Below are 21,099 nucleotides of genomic sequence, written 5' to 3'. Positions count from 1 at the left end.
CTTACTGGCGCGACATGGGACCGGTTCGAACGCGCGATGGCGTCGCAGTCAGTGGGAGACGCGCTGTGGCTGCGCGTGTGGCGGCCGTGGCTAGTGGTGTGGCTAGTGTAGCCAGTGTGGCTAGTGGGGGCGGGCAGCATCTGGGGCTGCTATCGCCAATTGGTGGGCCCAGCGCATGCACCTCGAGCAGCTTGTCCAAGCTCCGTCACTGCCCATACCGCCCGACGACTCCAACTCCATCGCCAGATCCCACGCCCACATACCCCTCCACCACCACCGACGAACCCCCACCGCCGTCGCCATCATGTCGCAAGTCCATGCCCTCTCCGACGACCAGGTATGATACCCGCCGCAGCTCCAGGCAGCTCCAGAGCTCCCCACCTACGTCAACACCACTCCATGCTAACAAGCCTCCCATGGCAGGTCGCCGGCGAGCTCAAGAAGATGACGGCCTTCATCCGTCAGGAGGCCATGGAAAAGGCAAACGAGATCCGTCTCAAGGCCGACGAGGAGTTCGCCATTGAAAAGTCCAAGCTGGTGCGCCAGGAGCAGGCCTCCATCGACGCTTCGTACGAGAAGAAGTTCAAGCAGGCCAGCATGTCACAGCAAATCACCCGCTCCACCGTCTCCAACAAGAGCCGATTACGCATTCTGTCCGCTCGCCAGGAGCTGCTCAACCGCCTATTCGAGGACGCCGAAAAGAAGCTGGCCGATATTTCCAAGGACAAGAACAAGTACCAGTCTATCCTGAAGAACCTCATTCTCGAGGGCGCGTATGCTCTGAACGAGGACAAGCTGCAGGTCAAGGTGCGCAAGGCAGATATTGATCTGACCAAGAAGGCCATCGAAGAGGCTCAGACCGAGTTCAAGAAGAATCTGAGCAAGGACGTTGCCATTACCATTGACGAGAGCGACCCACTGCCCGAGGGATCGTAAGTTGCCATGTCCGATTCATCCGGGTCTATGACTAATTTTGTCCAAACAGCGCTGGCGGTGCCATTATTGTCGGCACAAACGGCAAGATCGACATCAACAACACCTTCCAAGAACGACTCAAGCTGCTCGAATCCCAGGCATTGCCATCCATCAGGGTCACGCTCTTTGGCGAGAACGAGAACAGAAAGTTCCACGACTAAGTTCCTTTTTGCACGGCGACCCGGGGGATTTTAATCATCATGACCATGGCATTTCCTCACCCATATAATGTCGGAATACAGGGAACATGTGCGTTTGTACCATGCACTTGGCACACAGGTGACTTTTTTGCCGAGTAAACTCTACACATGTGGAGAAAGAGAGGAAGAGGTGTTCTGTACATTACTCCAAGCAAGATATAGCGAGTCAACTTTGCACATTTACCGCACATGCGGTAGTTCGGAGCATCATCTCTGGACATTGCTTACTATTCATTTGATTATTGTTACAAGCAATTGACTAAATCGTTACAATCGTATACATGCAGAAAAGAAAAGGGGTATATGTACGTCCATCATCATGTCGTATAAGTCCTCGTCGCCGCCCAAAAATATCGTACCAAAACCTCAGACGCGAAGATGCCCGGTGGTATCAATTCCTCAACGGCCAATCTATCATATCACTATTCCATCCCCTCTCCGCTCTCTCCCCTTGTTTCAATCCCACATTCTCATCTTCATCCTGCTTTTGCTCATAGTATCCGCCATATCCCCCACCCTTATAATAATACTCCGGCCCATAATCTTCCAAATACGCGTCCAACGACATTGAAGAAAAACTCGACACCGCGAGACCAGACGAACTGCTTCCCGTCCCACTATACTGCCCTGCCGCGTTCGGAACCGCCAATGTAGGGCGATGAACCGATGTATCGCTCGCATCGTTCACTGGTACATCCTCCATTGCACTGGGTGTGGGAACCGGTTTCCGTAGTATACTATTCCTCCTCCCCACCTCTCTATTCCCACCACCAAAACTCCGTTTCCGATGCGCATACCGCCCCAACACGGGCGACTCCACCTCAGCCCCTCCAACGCCCTCCCCAGGCTCCCTCATTTCAGCCACAGAATGCAAACTCGACCCGCTAATTCTTCTCCCTCTTGCCCGATTCGAAGAGTGACTGTGACATAGTGCTGGCGCTACCATGGGCGTATGTGTATCTTCTCTCCCAACCATTGCGGGAGTTTCAGGGTAGTTGTCGTACATGTCTGACGGGTCCTCCCAGGGGTAGTCTTCGGTGCCCCGCGTGTAGTGATAGGTTAGTGGTAAGGTGGCGCTGTCCGAGGGGCCTTGTTGGAAGGAGAAGCGCGGGATGAAGCCGGGGGAGGAGGGGGGTTGGCTTCCTTCGAGGGTTCTTTTACGGTGGCGCCGGAGGAGGAAGAAAGAGAGGAGGAGGACGGAGAGGGAGAGGAAGCCTAGTGGGAGGGCGAGGCCGAGGGCGAGTTTTTGGCTGGAGGTGAGGCCGGAGGGAGTGGGCGGTGGAGCGGGGGGTTCGGAGGGGGTGCTGGTTGGGGTTGCGGTGGAGGGAGATGAAGTTGAGGTTGTGGGTGTTGATGAGGAGGAGAAGGTTGAGCTAGAGATAGGTAAAGTCGAAGTCGATGAGGATGACCGCTCTGACGAAGATGAAGATGGTCGAATCGTAGGCTGGCTCGACACTGCAGTTGTACTCGTCCCACTTTCGCTCTCCAACCTGGACGATGTAGACGCCGTCGCAGTCGTACTCGTCACCCACCCCTCCGTCTCTGTAACCACACTCTGCCACGTCCTCGTCACAGAAGCCGGCACACTAGTCGGCACACTCCCACTCTCGGGTGGCGCCGCTGTCTTAGGGCCAAACGCTTCAATAAGATAACTCTGCACCTCGGCCGGCAACTCTCGAAACCACTGCGGTCGATTATTGTCCAGGAATTCAGTCCAGAGTATACTCGATACAGCGGGCACATTTGTGGCAGCGACTTGGCGTAGTGATTGGGGGAGGGCGGTGATAAGGATCTTGACGAAGTCGATACTACTCATTCTGTTAGCAAACCATTTCCATTAAGATATGGAAATATTAATGTGTGTATGTGGGAGATGAATAGGGAGTGTTCTTACGCATCAATATCCTGTCTTTCCTGTAACCGTGGTGGAGCCGTGATACTAGGCGGCGCTGGCACCACGGCTCCATCTACGACTCCGTTTCCCACAATAACAAGAAGAGTAAAGAACCATCTTCGTAGCGAGTGCATGTATGAGATGTAGCGAGTGTCGTATCGCAGACGAAAAGGAAAAAGAGAAAAGAGAGAAAAAAAAGATTCCAACTACGCAGTCTTCATACCCAATATTTTGTCCACTTCAGCCTTTTGGTAAAGAATATACGCTTCAAATCAATCAAGTCGAGCGAAAAAAAGATCAGAAAGCAATATTTGCGTACTCCCAACAACTATTTCAAAACCCTCTCCCCCCAAGCCCCATCTCTCCTCATACCCATCTTTCTTTTTTTAGACGTACAAGCCCCCAGGCACACACTGATGCGATTCGTCCCAACACCCCAAGACTGTGGCGAAGATGCCTTCATACTCACGTAAACCTGCCCAACACAGCCCCCCCACAAGCTTGATCGCCCCCGCCACAACGCCACTCGTCCCGCCCATTCCTCTCCACACACACTTAAGAGATACTCTACCTGCAGATTTCGGCAGCAAAGTCCTGGTCTTAATTATCCGACGGACATGTAACTGGCTCTTTCCATCTATATACCGAAATATCCCTGGTATTATATTTACGTGGTGGGACGAGAGGTAGTCATAGTGGGGCGGGGGTGGCGATGGGGCGGAGCTAGGCTTGATTGAGTAATTGCATTGGGGAGGACATAGCCACCTTAGCTGGCTATTAACGCTTCGCACTAGTAGTATGTAGCTGCCTAGGCTAAGATTGAGGTATTAGTGATGTGCTTAATGAGATAAGATCGAGGTCGATTCCTGAGTATGAGTGATGTTGGGATTAACAACGTGCTTTGGTAAGAATGTGTACTTTACTTGGTATAAGGGAAACTTGTAAGGAAGTTAAGAGCGTTGCCTACGATGAAAGTTGTACATGGACGTGGTGGTAGGTCTTTGCCGCGCCTTCGTATGTTGCGCAACTTCAAGACCAAATCTATTAGAGATGATGATACAACGGCTCCAAGTGAGATAACAGGTAAACTTATTTCGTTTAACTTAACGCGCACTAACGATGGTATCATCTATTGTTTACTTAGAACAGAATATCCGTGATACCCTCCCTTTTAAGTTTTCTCGCTGCACGGATTCGTTCCTGCTCTTCCTTACTCCACAACTTCGACTGGTACTTCCGACTCCTTCCCCTCCTCTTTTCTCTTTCTTCCATCGCCCTCACCTCTGGGTCCACCCAATGCGGAATCGGGCATTTTGAAACTTGCTGTAAGATAGCGAGCGTGTCATAATCCCCTTCCCGCTCCCACCATCGGTCAGTATATCCTTTGGCAGCCAGAAGAAGCAAAGCTTTCAGCGTGAAATTTGCGTCGTTCCCGGCACAGTGGAGCCGATTAAAGGAACAGCCTAGTAAAACCAGTAACTCGCTGAGAGAACCGGCCCAGAACTCAAAGACCTCGTTTGCTACTTGGAAAGTGTCTAGAACAGCCGAGAGAAGTGCTGGAGACTGGAAATCTAGAGCGCGTAAAACACTGAGGTCGTTGATGATTCCATGGCCTACAAACACTATATTCCGACCTAGGGGGATGAGGGATTGAATGCGATCTACGATATCTGATGGACGAATTGCGATTGTATCCCCAAAGATAAACTTTTCAGAAGCCTTTTTCAGGTACGAGGGAGATCCCGTGGCAAAGTTATACGTCGATATAAGCTTGTCTGGCGATACTTCGTGGATTTCCTTCGTATCGAGAATGGCGAGGCCAACTTGGCAATCCTTCTTCTGAGCAAATCCACTCTGGATGGTGTTGATACCCTCGAAGTCGATGGCGATGAGGACTACATCCGATAGTCTATGTGACTTGAGAGAATAGAATTCTAGATGAAAGATCTCGAGCAGAATACGTAGTCCATTCTTCGTAGTTCTTAGTTCTATGGGAGGCATGGCCTCGGTTTCTGTTTTGTTTGCTCGCCTAAGATTGATTATGACACACATCTTAGTCTACACGATGAACACTTCCTAAATCTCTTAACGTATGTTACCTACCGGAATTCGTCGTTAATGAGGCGTCGGGCGAAGATACTAAAGCGGTTGAGAATTCAGTCTTGCTATATGCACCATGTCTGCAAACATATTTTGCGCTACTAGTTACAACATGGTAGCGAAAAGTCTCTATGCCAACCAAAAGCGTCCTATACTTCCCTAAAGTGATCATTCTTTGGTCTGCGAGCTAGGTGGTAATGTTTAGAAATATAGTGACTGTGATTGGCTTGATTATCCTTGTCCGAGGGACTTATGGGCCGGAATAACGCTGACTAGTTAGGCAAAACACGTTTGCAGATATGTTGTAACGCATTGAGGCCGCCAGCGCTCTTAGGACTTGCCACTAACACGGTAGGCTGTTGGGCATCGGTGGCGGCTCAGTCGACATCGCTGATGATTCGCATACAGGGTCAGCAAGTTGATGTAGCGAAATATCTATTTTATGCATCAGTTTTCTAACTTTCTATGTATCCAAATGAGTGACAAATTCCAAACATAACAAACCACTCCCTCTATCACCTCAAATGGCATAATGAGCGACAACAGGTTGGACATGATAGATCTAAGCTGTCCTCCACTAACACCATTTTGTTGTAACCACCTCGCTAAAACCGGAATCGCAAAAGACCGATACTCAGCGGGGAAAAGCTTTCGCAGATAAATTTCGGTCAGTGGCCCCACTATCCCTAATTCTGTGACTGCCTTGTCTAACAGTAGACCTGGTAAGAATACCGGAAAGAAACATCCCAGCATCGATCAATGATACCCAAGTTTGCGGCATCGCCGTCACAGTTGTTTCCAGTGAAAACTCGAACTATTTCAATATCGTTAGCAATATTCCTTCTGGGTTCCTTTTTCAACAAGAGGATTATAATCACGAACTTTCGCATCCGGGTTGCTTCCACCACAGTTTGAGACCTTTGCCTGGGAGACCTCTACACACTCCATCGGAAACGAGGTAGTCGGTTTGTCCGCCGTTGCAGCCTGTGGAACTGAAAGTGGCGAAGGAGACTGCTTGTTCGTACTTCCCAGCGACGGCGGGGGCAGCGTGGGTGGCGAGGAGGCCAGCAATGGAAAGAATAGACGTGCTTAGCTTCATGGTGCCGGTGTTGGTTGGCTGGTATTTTGCAGTAGATAGAGCTTGGTGGAATGGAAGATGTTGTAGCGGTAGATGATGATCTGGAAGTTCAGATGAAGATGTAAGGAAGCTTTATATTCGCTGGGGTTTCAGCTCAAACGTATTGAGTCTGCTTGCACTTTTGTTCTCTACTACCATATTCCTCTTTTGTGAGACTTGTTTTCTCCAATACAGGCAAAGTGCTGATATGCTACGTCTCTTAAGGGCTCAGCTACACACTGAAGGTGTATACAACATGACACTTGGATTGTATCTAATGCACTTTTAGCTAGTCCAGAGATCAAAGTGGGTTTACACTAAAGGATGAGCGTTGGCACCTACCATAAAGGTCTTTTGCTTCAGCAGTGGTCTGATGTTACCTTGATGGAGTCTACATCTGTGGTTGCAATCCGAGAATCCTGTGGTGCTCATTAACAGCTCTACCCAGCCATCAGCTTGAACGATTTAACATTGTATGATGTTGGGTCCATACAACACCACGTGAATTGCAGTCAAACTAACCGAAAGCATCGTTAGAATACTCTTATCTCGCTTCGGCTCATCCAAAGACTACAAGCAAGGACCTTGGCATTACAAACATCTCAGTAATACCAAGATGCAGCTCTGGACTCAGAGTACATGGCGTGATGTACCGTTACATGCAATGTTGATGCCGCTGCATGCCAAGAGTGACGGGCGTAACGGACTGATGCACGCTCGCTTGTCCTACTAAAATCCTACTAAAACAACAGCTAGCCTCCTACTCTAACAAGTAATAACTCCACCATCATAACTCCATGTTACAAGCAACCAGATATGAATCTCTCCTTGGCGCACGTTGCATAGTAGGAGCGCATCGGACGCGCATGTCAGAAAAACAATAATCACGTACTTCAGCCTCCTACTACCAGAAAGATACTAACAGCCTCTCCCAACAGCCTAACATCCATCAAGACAAACACCCTCTTCCCTTACCTAACCAAGATATCCATCACGCCAACACCCGAGCCCAACCCCCATACAGCCGTTGCACACTCCTTCAGCCGCCTTCTATACCCCCCATCCCACAGCGTTTCAGCTCTCAGCTCTCAGCTCACAGCTGAGCCCACCGCCCCATCCTCCAAACAATCTTTTTTTTCCATCAGGCATAGAATACTTGCGACGCATTTCGCTGTTCGCAAAGCCTTGTGCGTGCTCTATCGAAAAGAAGTTAACCGCGCTGGTAAAACGCGGGTATGATGCAGAGTGGTGTGACAGAGAGTGGCGCTACACCGCTTCATTTCCTGCAGCGAAACTTGGGCAAGTTACTCAATGGGCACTCGGACTGAAGATCTGCCGAGTTATTTTTCTCAGCAGTACAATATACCGAATTACCCCCTGGTGGTAAGTATATGGGCAGTTGCACATGGTGTGGTTGGTCCGGATACGTAGTGACGCGGTCGGAAAATCAGGTTTCCGAGTAGGAGAGGTGGCGGTGCTGCGGGTGGTGAGGGTCGGTTGGGAAGCGAAGAGAGCAGGTGAGAAATGATAGTATGACGATTTCTGTGTGTTGTGTTTGTGCTATGAATAGATGGGATGAGGGGGAGGGGATTGTGATTGGGTGGGTGTATTTTAGGGTAGTAAGAAACGCGCGCGTGTGTGTAAGATCTGAGTGTACTAGTGCATCAGCGGTTTATAGTAGTCTACAGTATAATGCTTCGACTGGTCGATTATAGATTTAGTCTACACAAAAAAGAAACAGGACATAAACGTGTATGATATCATAATACTAGTATTTTCCCATGTATACTACACTGCCCCCGCCCTCACACTTTCATATCCATACTCATACAATCCATATCGCATCAAACACCCCCCATCTCCCTTTCCCTTTACCCATGCTTTTCCTAAGGAGCAGGGGTGTTCTACACCCTCACCCTAGCAGCACTCTCGTTGCGCTCTACCGCCATACCGAATCCAAAGTCCTTCCTCCGCTTATTCCCCTTGCGATCACCATACTGCTCGTCAAACTTCTTAATCGCATTCAGACTGCTCATGTCCTCGCTGATACTTGCGCTGATTTCCTGGAGCGCCTTGTCAAAGTGGCGGGCATGCAGTGTGCGTTTTTCGGGGAAATTATAGACTTGGCCACGGACGAGATGTGGGGGCTTAGATGATGACGACGAAGTGGCTGCAGAGTCAGTCTTGCTGGATCCAGATTCTGTGCTGTCATTGCTTTCTTGTAAAGCGGCTCTGGCGGCGGCCAGGGCAGCTTGTTCGTTTTCTTCCTTGACACAGGCGAGAGCTGCTGAGACGGCAATGTTTTTGAGGTCACTTCCGCTATAGAAAGGTGTACGCTTTGCAATGTCGTCCAGATCGACAGACTCATCTAGTTGCTCACCCCTGAGATGGATGCGCAAAATCTCTTTGCGGTCGGCTTGCGTAGGCAGATCGACGAGTAGGCGGCGAGGCAGGCGACGAATGACGGCGTCATCCAGATCAAAAGGCCGGTTTGTAGCTACCATGACGAACACGGAGAGATCGTTGAGGCCATCCCATTCTTTCAGAAATTGATTGAGAACATCGCGGTGAGACGCTCGCTCTCGCATTGCATCTCTTGATGCGAATACAGCGTCTGCTTCGTCGAGGAACACAATACATGGCGACAGTTTGCGTGCTAGCGAGAAGATGGCGGCAACGTTCTTCTCGCCCTCGCCAACGTACTTGTCCATGATCTGACTTCCAGACACTTCAAGTACCGAACTGCCACTCTCCTTTGCCACGGCTTTCGCAAGAAGTGTCTTGCCGGTACCTGGAGGTCCGTACAGCAGCGCACCCGAAATCTTCTCGGTCGCCAGGATACCATAACTAAATGCTTCAGGCCGGAGCAACGACAAAGAAGTAATTGTGCGTATCGAGTCTACAGTCTCTGTTGGCACGTGAACCTGCTCGAATGTCGTCTTGATTTGATCGGGGTCTGCGATGCCAGGCATGAGTCGCTTCTCATGCTTGTTGGCAGTAGCCGCTATTTTTTGTAGGTTGTGTTGACGCTGCATAGCCTTTTCATCCATACGTTTCCGTGCAGGGTCAGGCTCAATCTTTGCTTCCATATTGTTTAGCGTATTCTTGGACCGCTTTGACATCTCGCCCACTTTCTCGAAAAAGGTATACTTGGCAGTGTCACTGGACTTCAGCAAGCCTATGGCCAGGGCTACATGCGCCCAGCTCAACTGGCCTGGCGCATTCCCAGACTTCTGTGCCGGACTCGAAACTAGCAAACCCAGAGCTGTGAGGGCTACTCTGTGCACTTCATCGTAAGTCAGCACCCGATTGAAATGCGATTCCAAAAATATAGGCGCCCAGTTGCCGAAGCTCGATATGCTCAGTTCCATATCAGAGATGCCAGCAGCGGCAGACGGATCCAAAGAACGAAGCATATCTTGAATGTGATGTAGGTTGATGTTTCGGAATTTGATCTTTTCGTACGGCGAAATATCTGCCGAGGACGCCATACTGGTCCCGAGAGATGCAATGGCCTCGTCGAAATTTGGTGTGGCACCACCAGATTCTGCTGCCACGACAATGGTTCTGAAGAAACTACTTTCGCCCTCATTCTGAAGACCACGGACGCCGCTATGGTCTGTTAGCTTCATCACTGAGATACAAGAATCAATTTCCTCACCTGGCGTTCAGTTCGGGCGTGAGGTCGCGTGAACAAGTACTTCCTACAATCATGATGCTCTCGCCGGCAATCCGTCGCTTGCGAACAATTTCCTCAAGTCGCTGAATAATGCGACCACCATAGTGAGTGGCGTTAAGCTCCTTAAAGTCCTTTACAAATATAATTTTGGAATTTGCTGGAACACTGGGTTTCTCCGAGACCTGGCCAATCTTGACTGTTAAGTTGATGTCTGCTCTGGCGCCAGCTGGCAATGTCGACTTTAGATCAAGCTCGGCGCTTTCCTGGCCCAAGGAATAGTCAAAGAAGGCCGGGCTTTTGGACGATTTTTGTTGTTGACTAGCAGGGCGGACACGGTAAAGAGCCTCATTGCCGGTGATACCTCGACTTTGCTTGATGTGATTCGCATCAATCAAAGTTTCCAAAAGAGCGGCCAGCTTGAGATCTTCCAATTGCATCTCAGCGTGATTTTGATTACGCCCAGAATCTTCGTTTGAAGCAGCAGTAGATGATCCAAATCCATTTCCCGAACCGAGTTGCAGTCCTTGTAAATTCTGAGTCATGGCACGCAAAGCTGGTGTAAGGGCAATAATAGAGAGCGGTATAGCACGAGGACGCATCGCGTTCGGATCCGACTGTTCAACGGATGAGGCTTGTGACCACTCTGCTTCGTCTTCGGCACCGGCTTCCTGCACGTCTGCCACGAAGCCGTTTATGTCTGCATTCAGCCGATAAGTTTCATAACCCAGCGCCCTGATTGAATGCGGAGATGGCTCTGCTCCTTCGCCTAAGTAGTCGGCGGCGAGCTGAGCAAGATCTTGAGCATTCAACAAGAGGACGTCAGCGCCCGTCTCAACAGCCCAAGACAAGACACATGCATCGATGGATTCCTCATGTTCAGGCGCAGGTGAATGAAGGATTAGATTTGTCTTGGCAGCAGGGAAAGAGTCGCTGGCGGCTGGCTGTAATGCAGAGAGAGATGCAGCCATGGTGGCACGAATTTCGGCAACTACTAAGGAGGATAGATGTTTGGAAGTGCCCATCTGCCTGGTCCTGGCAACCTCTCGTTTCCTCGCAGCTATCTCAAGTTTGGCACTCTGTTTTCTCATGGCTTCAATCTTCTTGCGAGGGTCCATGTCGGGGTCGTTTTGCAGCTTGTTCAGCTTTGCCCAGGCTTCGGTGAAAGCGCCGTCGTCTGTGATTGCAGCAGCAGATACGTCACCGGGGCGTCCAGCTTCTGTGCTCGCCACTGCCTCATCATTCTTTGACTGTGATGCTGGATATTCTGCCTGATCCCTCGGTGACAATATCTCCTCGAGGTACTTGTCGACTCTGTGCTTCTCGTTGTCGTCCAATCGCCGACTCCACAGGCCACGTACCAACCGCGAGAGGAGCTGGGCCGGGTCTGATTCGGGCTGAGCAGGTACTACGCATGCAGCTTGCTCTCCAGATTCAGCGTGTGTGACTGAGACCGAAAGAACTGTAGGTGGTTGTGGGTCTTCAGGTAGGTCCTCCCGCCGTATTACCCTCCACCTTAGGAACCAGTCTGGTATGTGCACGGGCGGCAGCCCCTGAGCCTTTTTGCCTCGCTGTTGGCGTCGCAGGGCAGCAGAGTACCTGCGCGATGTCTCTCGTGACCGCTGAAGTTTTTGTGCTAGTATGTCGGGATCTTCTACGGCTACCGCGCCGTCTGCTGTGTCTTCGGTGGCGGCTGATGCTTTGTCTCGGTCCGCTGAATCAACGCCATGCTGATCTGTGGGTGTGCCATTGGGAGCTGGTGGGGGGTTTGCTGCTTGCGCGAGGGGGCGCGCAGTGTGGAAAGGCCGTAGTCGTGGTATGGATGGGTAGCGTCGACCGCGGATAAAGCGCGCTGGAGGTCTTTTCGTGGACGCTCGCAGTGCTGACCGAATCACAAACATCCGGACGTCGAGGGCACTCCCGGATATGAAGAGAGAGGAGGCCACAGGAATTGATGGCCTTTGAGCGAGGGTTGAGCACTGGGCTGGGTATGATGGCAATTTCGTCAACTTTCTTCATTATCTGAACAAGGGTCCAAGCCAAGACATGCGGCTGCACCCGCCCTACTGTACCGCTGCACCCTAGTCACGATGTATAATCGCAGAAACTTGAAACCGACTACTCGGTTTGTAACATTGATGTCCGAGACCATTGAATATTTGCTGGTGGCTGCAGTGCTGGAATTCGTGTCAAAACGTGCTGCGCAGATGACGTAACCGGCCAGTCTACATAGCATGGAAACTCGGACTGGAATAAGTAAAAGGTAGATTGCAGGTGCAGAAGGTGCTATGGTGTGCGCGGATCATGCCAAACGGCTTTTACAGAGACTGCATTGATCGGAGCAACCTGAGGCAGACATATAGCGAAACATGTGATTACATTATGCAAACAGGACACCTGCAGGGAGGAAATCATGGTGAGTAGAATAAAGGGTCGACGCAGTGGTATGGCTTGGCATCCGAAGTAAGATGAGCGATTGCTGTCACCGTGTCGGACCCGCTGGTGGGCTTGTGAGCTGGGTGTTGTATGTGTGTATGTACATGTGTATGCACTGCTGTGCTGACAGAGACGAGGTATAAATCCTGAGGGCCGCTTATCGAGCTCCCCATGCCCAGGGCCTAGACACAAATACGAAGACATGGAGATTGGCTGGCTCACGCATCGGTGGAGATGCAAAGAAGGGGGGCCTCTCGGAGAGATTGTGGAGAGGGAGCTGAGATGACTTGTCGGTCTGAAGAGATGGCTCACAATGTGTGCTCCTCTCTCCGCCAGCCATCCTTGCTTGCCATTTCATGCTCATGGTGTTTACTACATCATGCTATTGTTTACCGTGGTCATCTCCGCGCATGCACGGGGCACGCATGTAGCGCCAGCAGATGTCGCAATCGAATACAGTGCCGATGTCATTGGTGCACAGCGTGGATCCTGGAGAGGAGCGTGTTTGTATTTTGTTCTGCCACGTCGTGCGCTGTGGTGCATGGACTCTTAGTAGGCGCATGCCCGCAGCGAGGCCTATCGCCAAATGGCACCGAAGGGCAGACGCGCGTGTGGTGGCCGTGGTGTGGTTAGAGGTCGAGCGCATCGTGCACATGGGTACACAAAGTTTATAGAAGTCCATGGAGGGCAGAATATAGGCCAGCCCCGCGAATATCAGAGTGGCTGAAACGGAGCGCATGCGGTTGTGTGATGGTCAAGGTCCAAGGTTCGAGGGGCAGGGCCCACCTCGTCGGGGGTACTAAGCGAGCGGCTCTGATTGGCCGCCGCCCCTCCGCCTGTTCCTGCTGTTCCTGACTGTGGCCCGTGCACCATGGCGATCGTCAATTCCTTCTGCGTGTTGACCGCCCGGGCGAGTTGGCTGTTGAGTCCTATTCACTTGTTCAGGCGCCGGCCTGCCTACTTTACCATCTCAAACTGCCCTGCAGGGCCCCCGGCCATCTCCATCACCGTCCTCGACAATATCTATATCCTTCGCCCACTCCCCCGCCCACGTCATCTATAGGTGCGCGGTCGCTTCGCGATAGCTTCGGGTCAACCCTTTCTTAGTTAGCCGCGTACCATTGATTCCCTTACCAACCACGCGACGGGCCTTTCACCCACCTCCTCCAAGCAGGCGCACCCAGTGCCATGACGCCTTTTTGACATGTCTGCTAGCCATCCCACACCTCATCCACCATCGACCTGGAGGCCGCGATGTCGCTTACGCCCTCCAATTCCCGGATGAGCCCAGCGGTTGGGTCTGGCATCAAACTGACTGCTTCTCCTTCTCCCTTCTACAAGGCCACCCCGCGCGCCTCGCCCGTCAAGCAAGCGCGCGCCGAAGTCAACCTATCGCTGCGCCAGGTCATCGGAACCACGACCAATTCACCCAATGCCTTTGATAGTCTGCCCTCGGGTTCCACTTTTGGCTATGCTGCTGGCGCTGCAGCTGTCATTGCTGCCATAGATGATCGCGGTCATGTCACCCAGCGTTTCTATCGCGCACGGCCTGCTACCAATCCCATCAACCCCTCGGCATCAATCTACGGCGGCCCATCAACACCCACTCAGAATGAGAGCCGCAACCGCACAGCTGTTTCTCTGCGCGACGCCAGTTTTGGCGCTTCGTCAGCCTCGTCACCCAGCAGTCAGGACTGGGCTGACTCTCCCAATAACAAAGCTTGGACCACAAGGGACAAGATAAAGGCAGCAACCTGCGTTAGCTTTAGCCCCGACGGCAGATACTTTGCTGTAGGAGAGGCAAGTCACATGCTTACACCTCATTCTATTATATCCTAACTTACTTCAGACGGGTTACAAACCTCGCGTCCTCATCTTCTCCGCCTCCCCAGATGTCCCCTGCGATACCCCTCTCTCATCACTTACAGACCACACCTTTGGCGTAAACTGCGTAGCCTTCAGCCCCGACTCCCGTTTCCTTGCAAGTCTAGGCTCAGCCAACGATGGCTTCCTCTACATCTGGCACATCAACTCGCGCTCCGGAGCTGCCACGCTCCATGCTAGCAACAAGTGTGTCAGTCGAATCAACCGGATGGCATGGATGGGAAACAAACTGATCACCGTTGGCGTCCGCCACGTCAAAGTCTGGAAGATTGATGATATCAACACGACGCTGCGCATCACCAGAGGCCGCCAGAGCGATGCTTCATTTCTTTCCAGTTCCATGCACAAGACATTGCCAGGGAGGAATTGTATTCTTGACAGCCTCAAAGAATCCACGTTCACCAGCGTCGTTGCCATAGCTCGAAACAAGGCTATTGTAGCTTCCGACAAGGGAGATATTTGTCTGATTGACGATTCAGAATCAGACCAACGCTTCCGCAAGCTGGCAGATGCTGGATTCGCCGTAAGTTCACTAGCGGCAGACGTCAAAGGTCGACTCCATGTTGTCGGTAGCCAAGGAACACTAAAGACCTTCAACATCAGTGAGATTACAGGGATCAGGACTCCTCCACCATCTCCTCCTCCGCGGGTTCAGTCACCTACCGTCCCAGTTACTGATTGCGAACAAATTGGCGTCATTGCTTGCTTGAAAGACTACGTTGTCACCGTTGATTCCCAACGAGCCATTCGGTTGTCACAGCTGTGTTCTGATGATGACGATGCGGTTGTTGGTAAGGTAGTTCGCACGTTGCCAGCACATGGCAAAGCGGTACTTGGCGTACACGCAGGACTCGCTCAACCCAACGTTTTCGATGCTTCCTACTATACATGGGCTGCCGACGGAACAGTAATCTTCTGGAGTCAGGGCGCGTGTAAAGACTCTCTCCAAGTCTACCTTGAACAGCTAGACGACCCTGAGGCGATTCCCAATGAGTTGAGGACTGTGCGCATCACCGCCGACGGTACACATCTGATAGCAGGAGACAAATTCGGCGTATTGAGATTCATCAACTGTGAAACGAAGACCTGCATGCTGGAATTCAAAGCACATGCAAGCGAGATCACCAGTATCGCCATACACGAAGAAGAACAAGAGATATTTGTCGCCTCGGCCAGCCGAGACCGGACCGTGCAAGTCTTTACGCGAACTGGAGAGACTTGGGACCTGTTGCAAACACTGGACGAGCATGTCGGATCAGTGAATGGAGTTACATTTTCACGCGATGGCACGCGCCTAGTGTCGTCCTCAAGCGATCGAAGTCTGGTAGTTCGCGAACGATTGTCGCTCGAAGATGCCAATGGAACCAATCGCGCCTTCGTGATGTCACGGGCCATTATTGTAAAAGCAACACCCGTGTCTACAGCATGGGACGTCGATCTGGACGATACCCTTCTGGTTTCGACCATTGATCGTCAGGTGCACAAATTCGACATCCGCACAGGTCAATGCCTGAGCAACTTCCGTGCGTGTGATACAGATGGAGGAGACGCGGTTGTTTTGTCGTCCTTGGTCCACATATCTCGCGGCTGGGGCGCTCCATTGATTGCTGGCGTATCGAGCACAGACAAGTCGATACGTGTATACGATGACAATGGGTTGCTAGTTGCTCGTGACTGGGGCCATACCGAGGGTGTTTCCAATATTGCACTCGTAAATACGCCTCAAAGTTTAGCAGACGAGTCAAGCGAAAAGTCGCTAGTTACTGTCGCAGTAGACGGGACTATATTTGTCTGGGACCTTGGCATCCAAACACCAAGTCGTCCTGATCCACCAAAGGCTCCTGACCTACTTGCTCCAAATACGCCATCAAAAGAGGATCTGTTGTCCAACAGGCCACCTCTACGGCGCGTACTGTCGCAGTCAGAATTGGCGCGTTATCAACGCTCAAATCAAGAAGGAGACTCTACACCGAGTGGGAGTAGGTCACCGAAACTGAGGAAGAAGCTCTCAAAAATCTCCTTGGGTTCGACTTCGACACCCAAGCTAGAGCCTTCTCCTATCCCAAGCAGCGCGCGAGACGGGCAAACAACTTGTCAAGAGAAGGGCACAGGGCGGCGAAACAAGAATCGTTCGCCGTCCCCTCCAAGTCCCAGGAACACACAACGACCCAAGCGCCGCGGATCAACGGACGCTAGGAACCGTAACAAAGCACCTGCCCGCGAATTCGGGACTATTGATGGATCGACAGAGAGCTTATGCAGAACACTCCGGGCCTATAGGAAGCGCCTTGCAAACTCTACCGATACCATGAGCCCTGAGCTCGCAAAGGAGGTGGAGAGAGAACTTGCTGTGACTGCAAGAGCCATTGGTGATCGAGTCAAAACTAAGGCTTTTGAAGAAACGGTCATGATCAAGCTGCTAGACCAGTACTCTGAGCGGCTGGTCAACATGCTGGACGAAAAGATTGCAGCCAGCGTGGCCCAACGCGTGCGTGAGAGCAGCGTGGGCAATTTTTCAGACGGACCCGATTCCCCTCGCGTTTCCCACCGTCCTTCAGCAAGTAGAACCGACAGTGAGGATATGAGGAGCTTTCGTGAGGAATTTGATTCTGGCGCCGAGGTCCAGGATAGCAAAAAGAAGTAGGTAGTGTAAGATAGGTAGTTTTGCCCAAAGGGCCGGATGTACAAGCCGCACATCATGAACAGTGCGGCAGATGCGGCGTTGAGAGGTGTTTTGTAAGTACGTCAAGGGGGCGTTTTTTTTCCTTTTTGGAATAGTGAATGATGCTCTATTCATCGTTTTGAGCACACACATCTTTCAGGCGTTGCAAAGCAGGGAGACATGGCCCGGGTTTGGCTAGTTGTATCACTGTTTATTTATTCCTTATATCTCTTTTTGTCTACAGTACTACTACGCATGACATAATCGTAGTTCTTAGTTTTAGGTTTTTTTCCTTTTCCTTTCCTTTGTTCATAGCATACATATCTCATTCGCTTGATAATGCACATATCTCTCTATCGTACCCAGGACCCCCGTATTATGTGATGCCTTCTATATTTACAACTTCGCAACCTCTTGCAGAATCCTCAGATCTCCTCTGCTCAAATCTGCCAAACTCTTCTTACCCAGATTGGCAAGCGAATTATCAGTATCAGCCAGTAGACAATCCAGCACATGCTTCACACCCTCTTCGCCGCCCATGGCAAGTCCATATGCATACGGACGGCCTACAAGCACCGCTTTGGCACCCAGCGCCAGCGCCTTGAGTACATCCGACCCGGTCCTAATCCCCGAATCGAAGAGAACAGTCAAACCACTGCCCTTCACCTTCTCATCCGCCGTAATCTCCGCCAGCGCATCGAGCGACCCAATGGCGCCGTCAAGCTGGCGTCCTCCATGGTTCGAGACGACAATACCATCCATCCCATATTCAATCGCGCGATGTGCATCCTCAACCGTCTGAATCCCCTTGAGCACAATGGGCCCCTTCCACAGCGACTTGAGAATCTTCAGCTGACTCCAATCCCTATACGTACCTGACGCCACCAGACTCGTAAAAAACATGGCCTTCTTCATCACCGACGCATGCGCCAGGACCTTGGCCGCACCCCCAATACTCCCTGGTCTCTTAAGAATCTGCCATATTTCCGCGACTTTCTCGGCCACCGACCGCGTATCGCGCGCTTGTTCTTCGGCGAAGAGCTGGTTGAAAACGGGATCTGAGAAGGCGACTTGGCAGCCCTGGCCCCAGACAAAGGGGAGATACGAGGTGTCGAGGTCGTTGGGGCGCCAGCCGATGACAAAGGTATCAAGGGTTACCACGAGGACTTTGTATCCGTTTCCCCACGCGCGCGAGAGGAGGGATGCGGTGAAGGTTTCTGCAGAGGGTTTGGGCCAGTAGAGTTGGAACCAGCGGTCTCCGGTTTCGCCGTTTGCGGCGGCGACTTGCTCGATGCTGCGGGTGGCGGCTGTAGACAGGATCATGGGGATTTTGGCGGCGGCGCAGGCGCGCGCTGTGGCTTCTTCGCCGTCCTGGTGTAGGATTTCTTGGACACCGATCGGTGCGGCGAGGAGTGGGCTGGGGTATTTGGTGCCGAAGAGGGTGACGCTCATGTCGCGCCGGGTGACGGGGACGAGCATCTTGGGAAGGAGGCGGTAGCGCGAGAAGGCGGAGAGGTTGGAGCGGTAGGTATCTTCGCTACCGGCGGAGCCGGCGACATAGAGGAAGTTGGGGAGAGGAATTGCGGCACGGGCGCTGGCTTCCCATTGTGAGGGTTTGGTGGAGTATTTGGGCGAGTGGAGGGAGGAGTAGATGTCGCGTTGGTAGGAGGAGTAGGATGTTGGGTCTGGTTCGTAGTCTGTTGTTTCTGCTGTTTTGGAAAGCACTTTTGTGTCCGCCATTTTGGGAGGAAGGTATTAGTTTTTTGAATTATTTTTTGAGTGTTACACAAATGCGACTGTTTGCATGGTTTGTTGCAACCGTGGAGATGGGATGATGCGTGGAAATGCGGAGGACGCGATCGATCGACGCGGAGGTGTGGGGGGCCAATCTAGCGCGAGGGTTGACATGCCGAGGCTCCCCACTACCCGCGTTTGGGCCAGCCAACATTGGTATTTCGTTGTTACTCTCTTACTCGTGTTCTTTTTCCTCGTCTTGTGAAGTGGGAAACAGATGTGTTGGTATTGATTGGGGATGGAAAAACCACCGCGGTTCACTTGCCTGTAGCGGACATGTAAACATGTTTGTAAATAAGACAGGTGTTAAGGAGCAGACACCACGACCCACACTCGGGCAGGAAAGAATTGGTTGCTCGAAAGGCTCCTCACCGCCCAAAACGCAGTTCCCAAACGGCCAGTAATGCAATAAAAACATCAACTCTTCATGATACACTTTAGTTTTCATCTACGTTATTCATATCGTTACTGCGGCCACAATGTCAGCGTCTACATTTTGGGCCTTTGTAGTAGCCGTCGTTATAGCTATACTTTCAGCACAATACAGCGTCTACAATATCTCGTTCCTGTCAGCAATAGGCCCCTCGCTTTATGCTCAGATTCTTTGCCCAACGGTAACTACATATCCTGGCTATCTGGGTTATGGAGGCGCTGAGAAACCTCATCATTCGAGCTGGGACGCTTGGTGGCACCCACAACGCAGCCATGGCAGAGGCGATAAGAGCAAGGATAGTGCAGGAGTGATGACGAAGGGCTGGAATATCTTGTATCACCTTGGTGGTAATGGGCCGTGGGTTGAGAAGGTGATTGATGTTGTCGAGGGGGGCATCGCAACGCCTGAGGGATGCGAGGTGGTGCAGGTTCACATGGTACGTATCTGCTCACTATTGTTGTTGGAGTACTGGCCATTAGTGGCCCTGATCCTGCAATTACTAACGTCTTTATGAAGATGGCTCGCCATGCTGAGCGATATCCGACGAAGAGAGCTGGCAGTGGTGAGTGAGCATGTAGCTATGGGTTTGATATATGCTTACCATATCTACAGCTCAGAAAGCCGTCGTTCTGCGTATGAGAGAATCGAGCAAGGATTTCACCGGCACCTTGTCATTTTTCAATGAATGGGAACTCTTCTGGTCTTCAGGTACGTCCTTTATTCACCCAAAGTTTCATTTCGCACTTACTAAATGAAAATAGATGAAGAAGATCTGGAGCAACTCACATCCACTGGTCCCTTTGCCGGAACACTCGGCTCCTTTACTACAGGAGTTCGCCTCCGTACTCGCTACCGACATCTAATTGACCAAGCTGCGACCATTCATCCGGATCATCCTACTACCTTTTGGGCCAGTGGCTCCAACCGTGTAATTGAAACAGCGAAACACTTTGCTGCAGGCTTCTTCGGACTTGATTATGTTAGCAAAAATACAGCGAACCTTTCGGTCATATCGGAGCACTCCTCACTCGGTGCAGATACGCTAACACCCGGACGGACTTGCATCGCCAATAAGAAAGACAAAGAGAATGGCCAGCCAAAAGGATATCGTCTTATGCGTAGATACCGCTCTACTTACATGCCTCCTATCCGCAAACGCCTTCTCGAACAAACAGGCATGGAGTTTAATGACGAAGAGATCTACGCCATGCAGGAAATGTGTGGGTTTGAAACCACGGTTCGCGGACGGAGTGATTGGTGCAATGTGTTCACGCAAGAAGAGTTTCTCGGCTTTGAGTACGCAAGAGATATCTTGCACTACTACCGCGCCGGGCCAGGACAAAAGTATGCAAAGAGCATGGGGTGGTTGTGGGTGAATGCTACAACAAACTTGCTATTGGAAGGCCCAGAAGAGGCAGGCCCATTGTTCTTCAGCTTGTGAGTTTCCCACCTCTTTATAAACTCAGTAGCCGAGAACATAGAACGGGAACTAACACGACACTAAAAATAGTGTTCACGATGGTGATATTGCACCCATGATCTCCGCACTTGATGTCATCAACGACGAAGAGCATCTTCCCATTACACATATCCCCCACAACCGCAAATGGCGCAAGTCCCAAGTCTCCCCGATGGGCGGCCGTATCATCTTCGAATTACTCTCATGTAAAACAGGCAGTGGTGACGATAGCCCTCGAGAGAAATTTGTCAGGCTCAACATCAACGACGGTATCACGGCCTTACCGGACTGTCACAGCGGGCCAGGCAAGAGTTGTCCTTTGAATGAATTTTCCGAGAGGACGAAGAAGAAAGGCGAGGAAGTACAAGAGTTCAAGGACTTGTGTGGATTAAGTGATGACGCAGCCAAGAGGATAACATTTTTGAGTCAGAAAAAGGATAATGAGTAAAGGTGGTAGTGACGGACGAAC

At 51.4% G+C, this 21,099-nt stretch overlaps 9 protein-coding genes across 9 annotated transcripts; 4 read left to right on the top strand and 5 right to left on the bottom strand.

The window, feature by feature from the left end:
- Positions 1-304: 304 nt before the first annotated feature.
- On the top strand, positions 305-1,136 carry COCCADRAFT_92455 (uncharacterized protein; the record flags this gene model as incomplete). The annotated part of the gene is made up of 3 exons (XM_007712717.1): positions 305-337; positions 424-932; positions 986-1,136. 3 exons carry the CDS (start codon positions 305-307, stop codon positions 1,134-1,136), a joined length of 693 nt encoding a protein of 230 aa, XP_007710907.1.
- A 547-nt stretch (positions 1,137-1,683) lies between these two features.
- Positions 1,684-3,203, bottom strand: COCCADRAFT_68882 (uncharacterized protein; the record flags this gene model as incomplete). The annotated part of the gene is made up of 2 exons (XM_007712716.1): positions 1,684-2,983; positions 3,070-3,203. Coding segments are annotated over 2 exons (1,434 nt in total), but the record flags the coding sequence as incomplete, so codon positions are not given.
- A 1,961-nt stretch (positions 3,204-5,164) lies between these two features.
- On the bottom strand, positions 5,165-5,341 carry COCCADRAFT_92544 (uncharacterized protein; the record flags this gene model as incomplete). Its single annotated transcript, XM_007712715.1, has 1 exon — positions 5,165-5,341. The coding sequence occupies one exon, from the start codon at positions 5,339-5,341 to the stop codon at positions 5,165-5,167; it is 177 nt and encodes a 58-aa protein (XP_007710905.1).
- A 535-nt stretch (positions 5,342-5,876) lies between these two features.
- Positions 5,877-6,268, bottom strand: COCCADRAFT_3882 (uncharacterized protein; the record flags this gene model as incomplete). The annotated part of the gene is made up of 2 exons (XM_007712683.1): positions 5,877-5,983; positions 6,052-6,268. 2 exons carry the CDS (start codon positions 6,266-6,268, stop codon positions 5,877-5,879), a joined length of 324 nt encoding a protein of 107 aa, XP_007710873.1.
- A 1,922-nt stretch (positions 6,269-8,190) lies between these two features.
- COCCADRAFT_25136 (uncharacterized protein) lies at positions 8,191-11,863 on the bottom strand (the record flags this gene model as incomplete). Its single annotated transcript, XM_007712691.1, has 2 exons — positions 8,191-9,898; positions 9,948-11,863. The coding sequence occupies 2 exons, from the start codon at positions 11,861-11,863 to the stop codon at positions 8,191-8,193; spliced, it is 3,624 nt and encodes a 1,207-aa protein (XP_007710881.1).
- Positions 11,864-12,632: 769 nt separating this feature from the next.
- COCCADRAFT_35608 (uncharacterized protein) lies at positions 12,633-13,031 on the top strand (the record flags this gene model as incomplete). The annotated part of the gene is made up of 1 exon (XM_007712714.1): positions 12,633-13,031. The coding sequence occupies one exon, from the start codon at positions 12,633-12,635 to the stop codon at positions 13,029-13,031; it is 399 nt and encodes a 132-aa protein (XP_007710904.1).
- Positions 13,032-13,652: 621 nt separating this feature from the next.
- COCCADRAFT_3880 (uncharacterized protein) lies at positions 13,653-16,926 on the top strand (the record flags this gene model as incomplete). The annotated part of the gene is made up of 2 exons (XM_007712682.1): positions 13,653-14,189; positions 14,248-16,926. 2 exons carry the CDS (start codon positions 13,653-13,655, stop codon positions 16,924-16,926), a joined length of 3,216 nt encoding a protein of 1,071 aa, XP_007710872.1.
- Positions 16,927-17,340: 414 nt separating this feature from the next.
- On the bottom strand, positions 17,341-18,684 carry COCCADRAFT_25134 (uncharacterized protein; the record flags this gene model as incomplete). The annotated part of the gene is made up of 1 exon (XM_007712690.1): positions 17,341-18,684. The coding sequence occupies one exon, from the start codon at positions 18,682-18,684 to the stop codon at positions 17,341-17,343; it is 1,344 nt and encodes a 447-aa protein (XP_007710880.1).
- Positions 18,685-19,687: 1,003 nt separating this feature from the next.
- COCCADRAFT_3878 (uncharacterized protein) lies at positions 19,688-21,078 on the top strand (the record flags this gene model as incomplete). Its single annotated transcript, XM_007712681.1, has 4 exons — positions 19,688-19,733; positions 19,784-19,879; positions 19,933-20,608; positions 20,682-21,078. 4 exons carry the CDS (start codon positions 19,688-19,690, stop codon positions 21,076-21,078), a joined length of 1,215 nt encoding a protein of 404 aa, XP_007710871.1.
- Positions 21,079-21,099: the final 21 nt, after the last annotated feature.

This window comes from Bipolaris zeicola (assembly GCF_000523435.1).
Source record: "Bipolaris zeicola 26-R-13 unplaced genomic scaffold scaffold_48, whole genome shotgun sequence".
Lineage (NCBI taxonomy): Eukaryota > Fungi > Ascomycota > Dothideomycetes > Pleosporales > Pleosporaceae > Bipolaris > Bipolaris zeicola.
The sequence above is the reverse complement of the archived record's forward strand: the minus strand, read 5'-3'. Positions and strand labels throughout refer to the sequence as shown.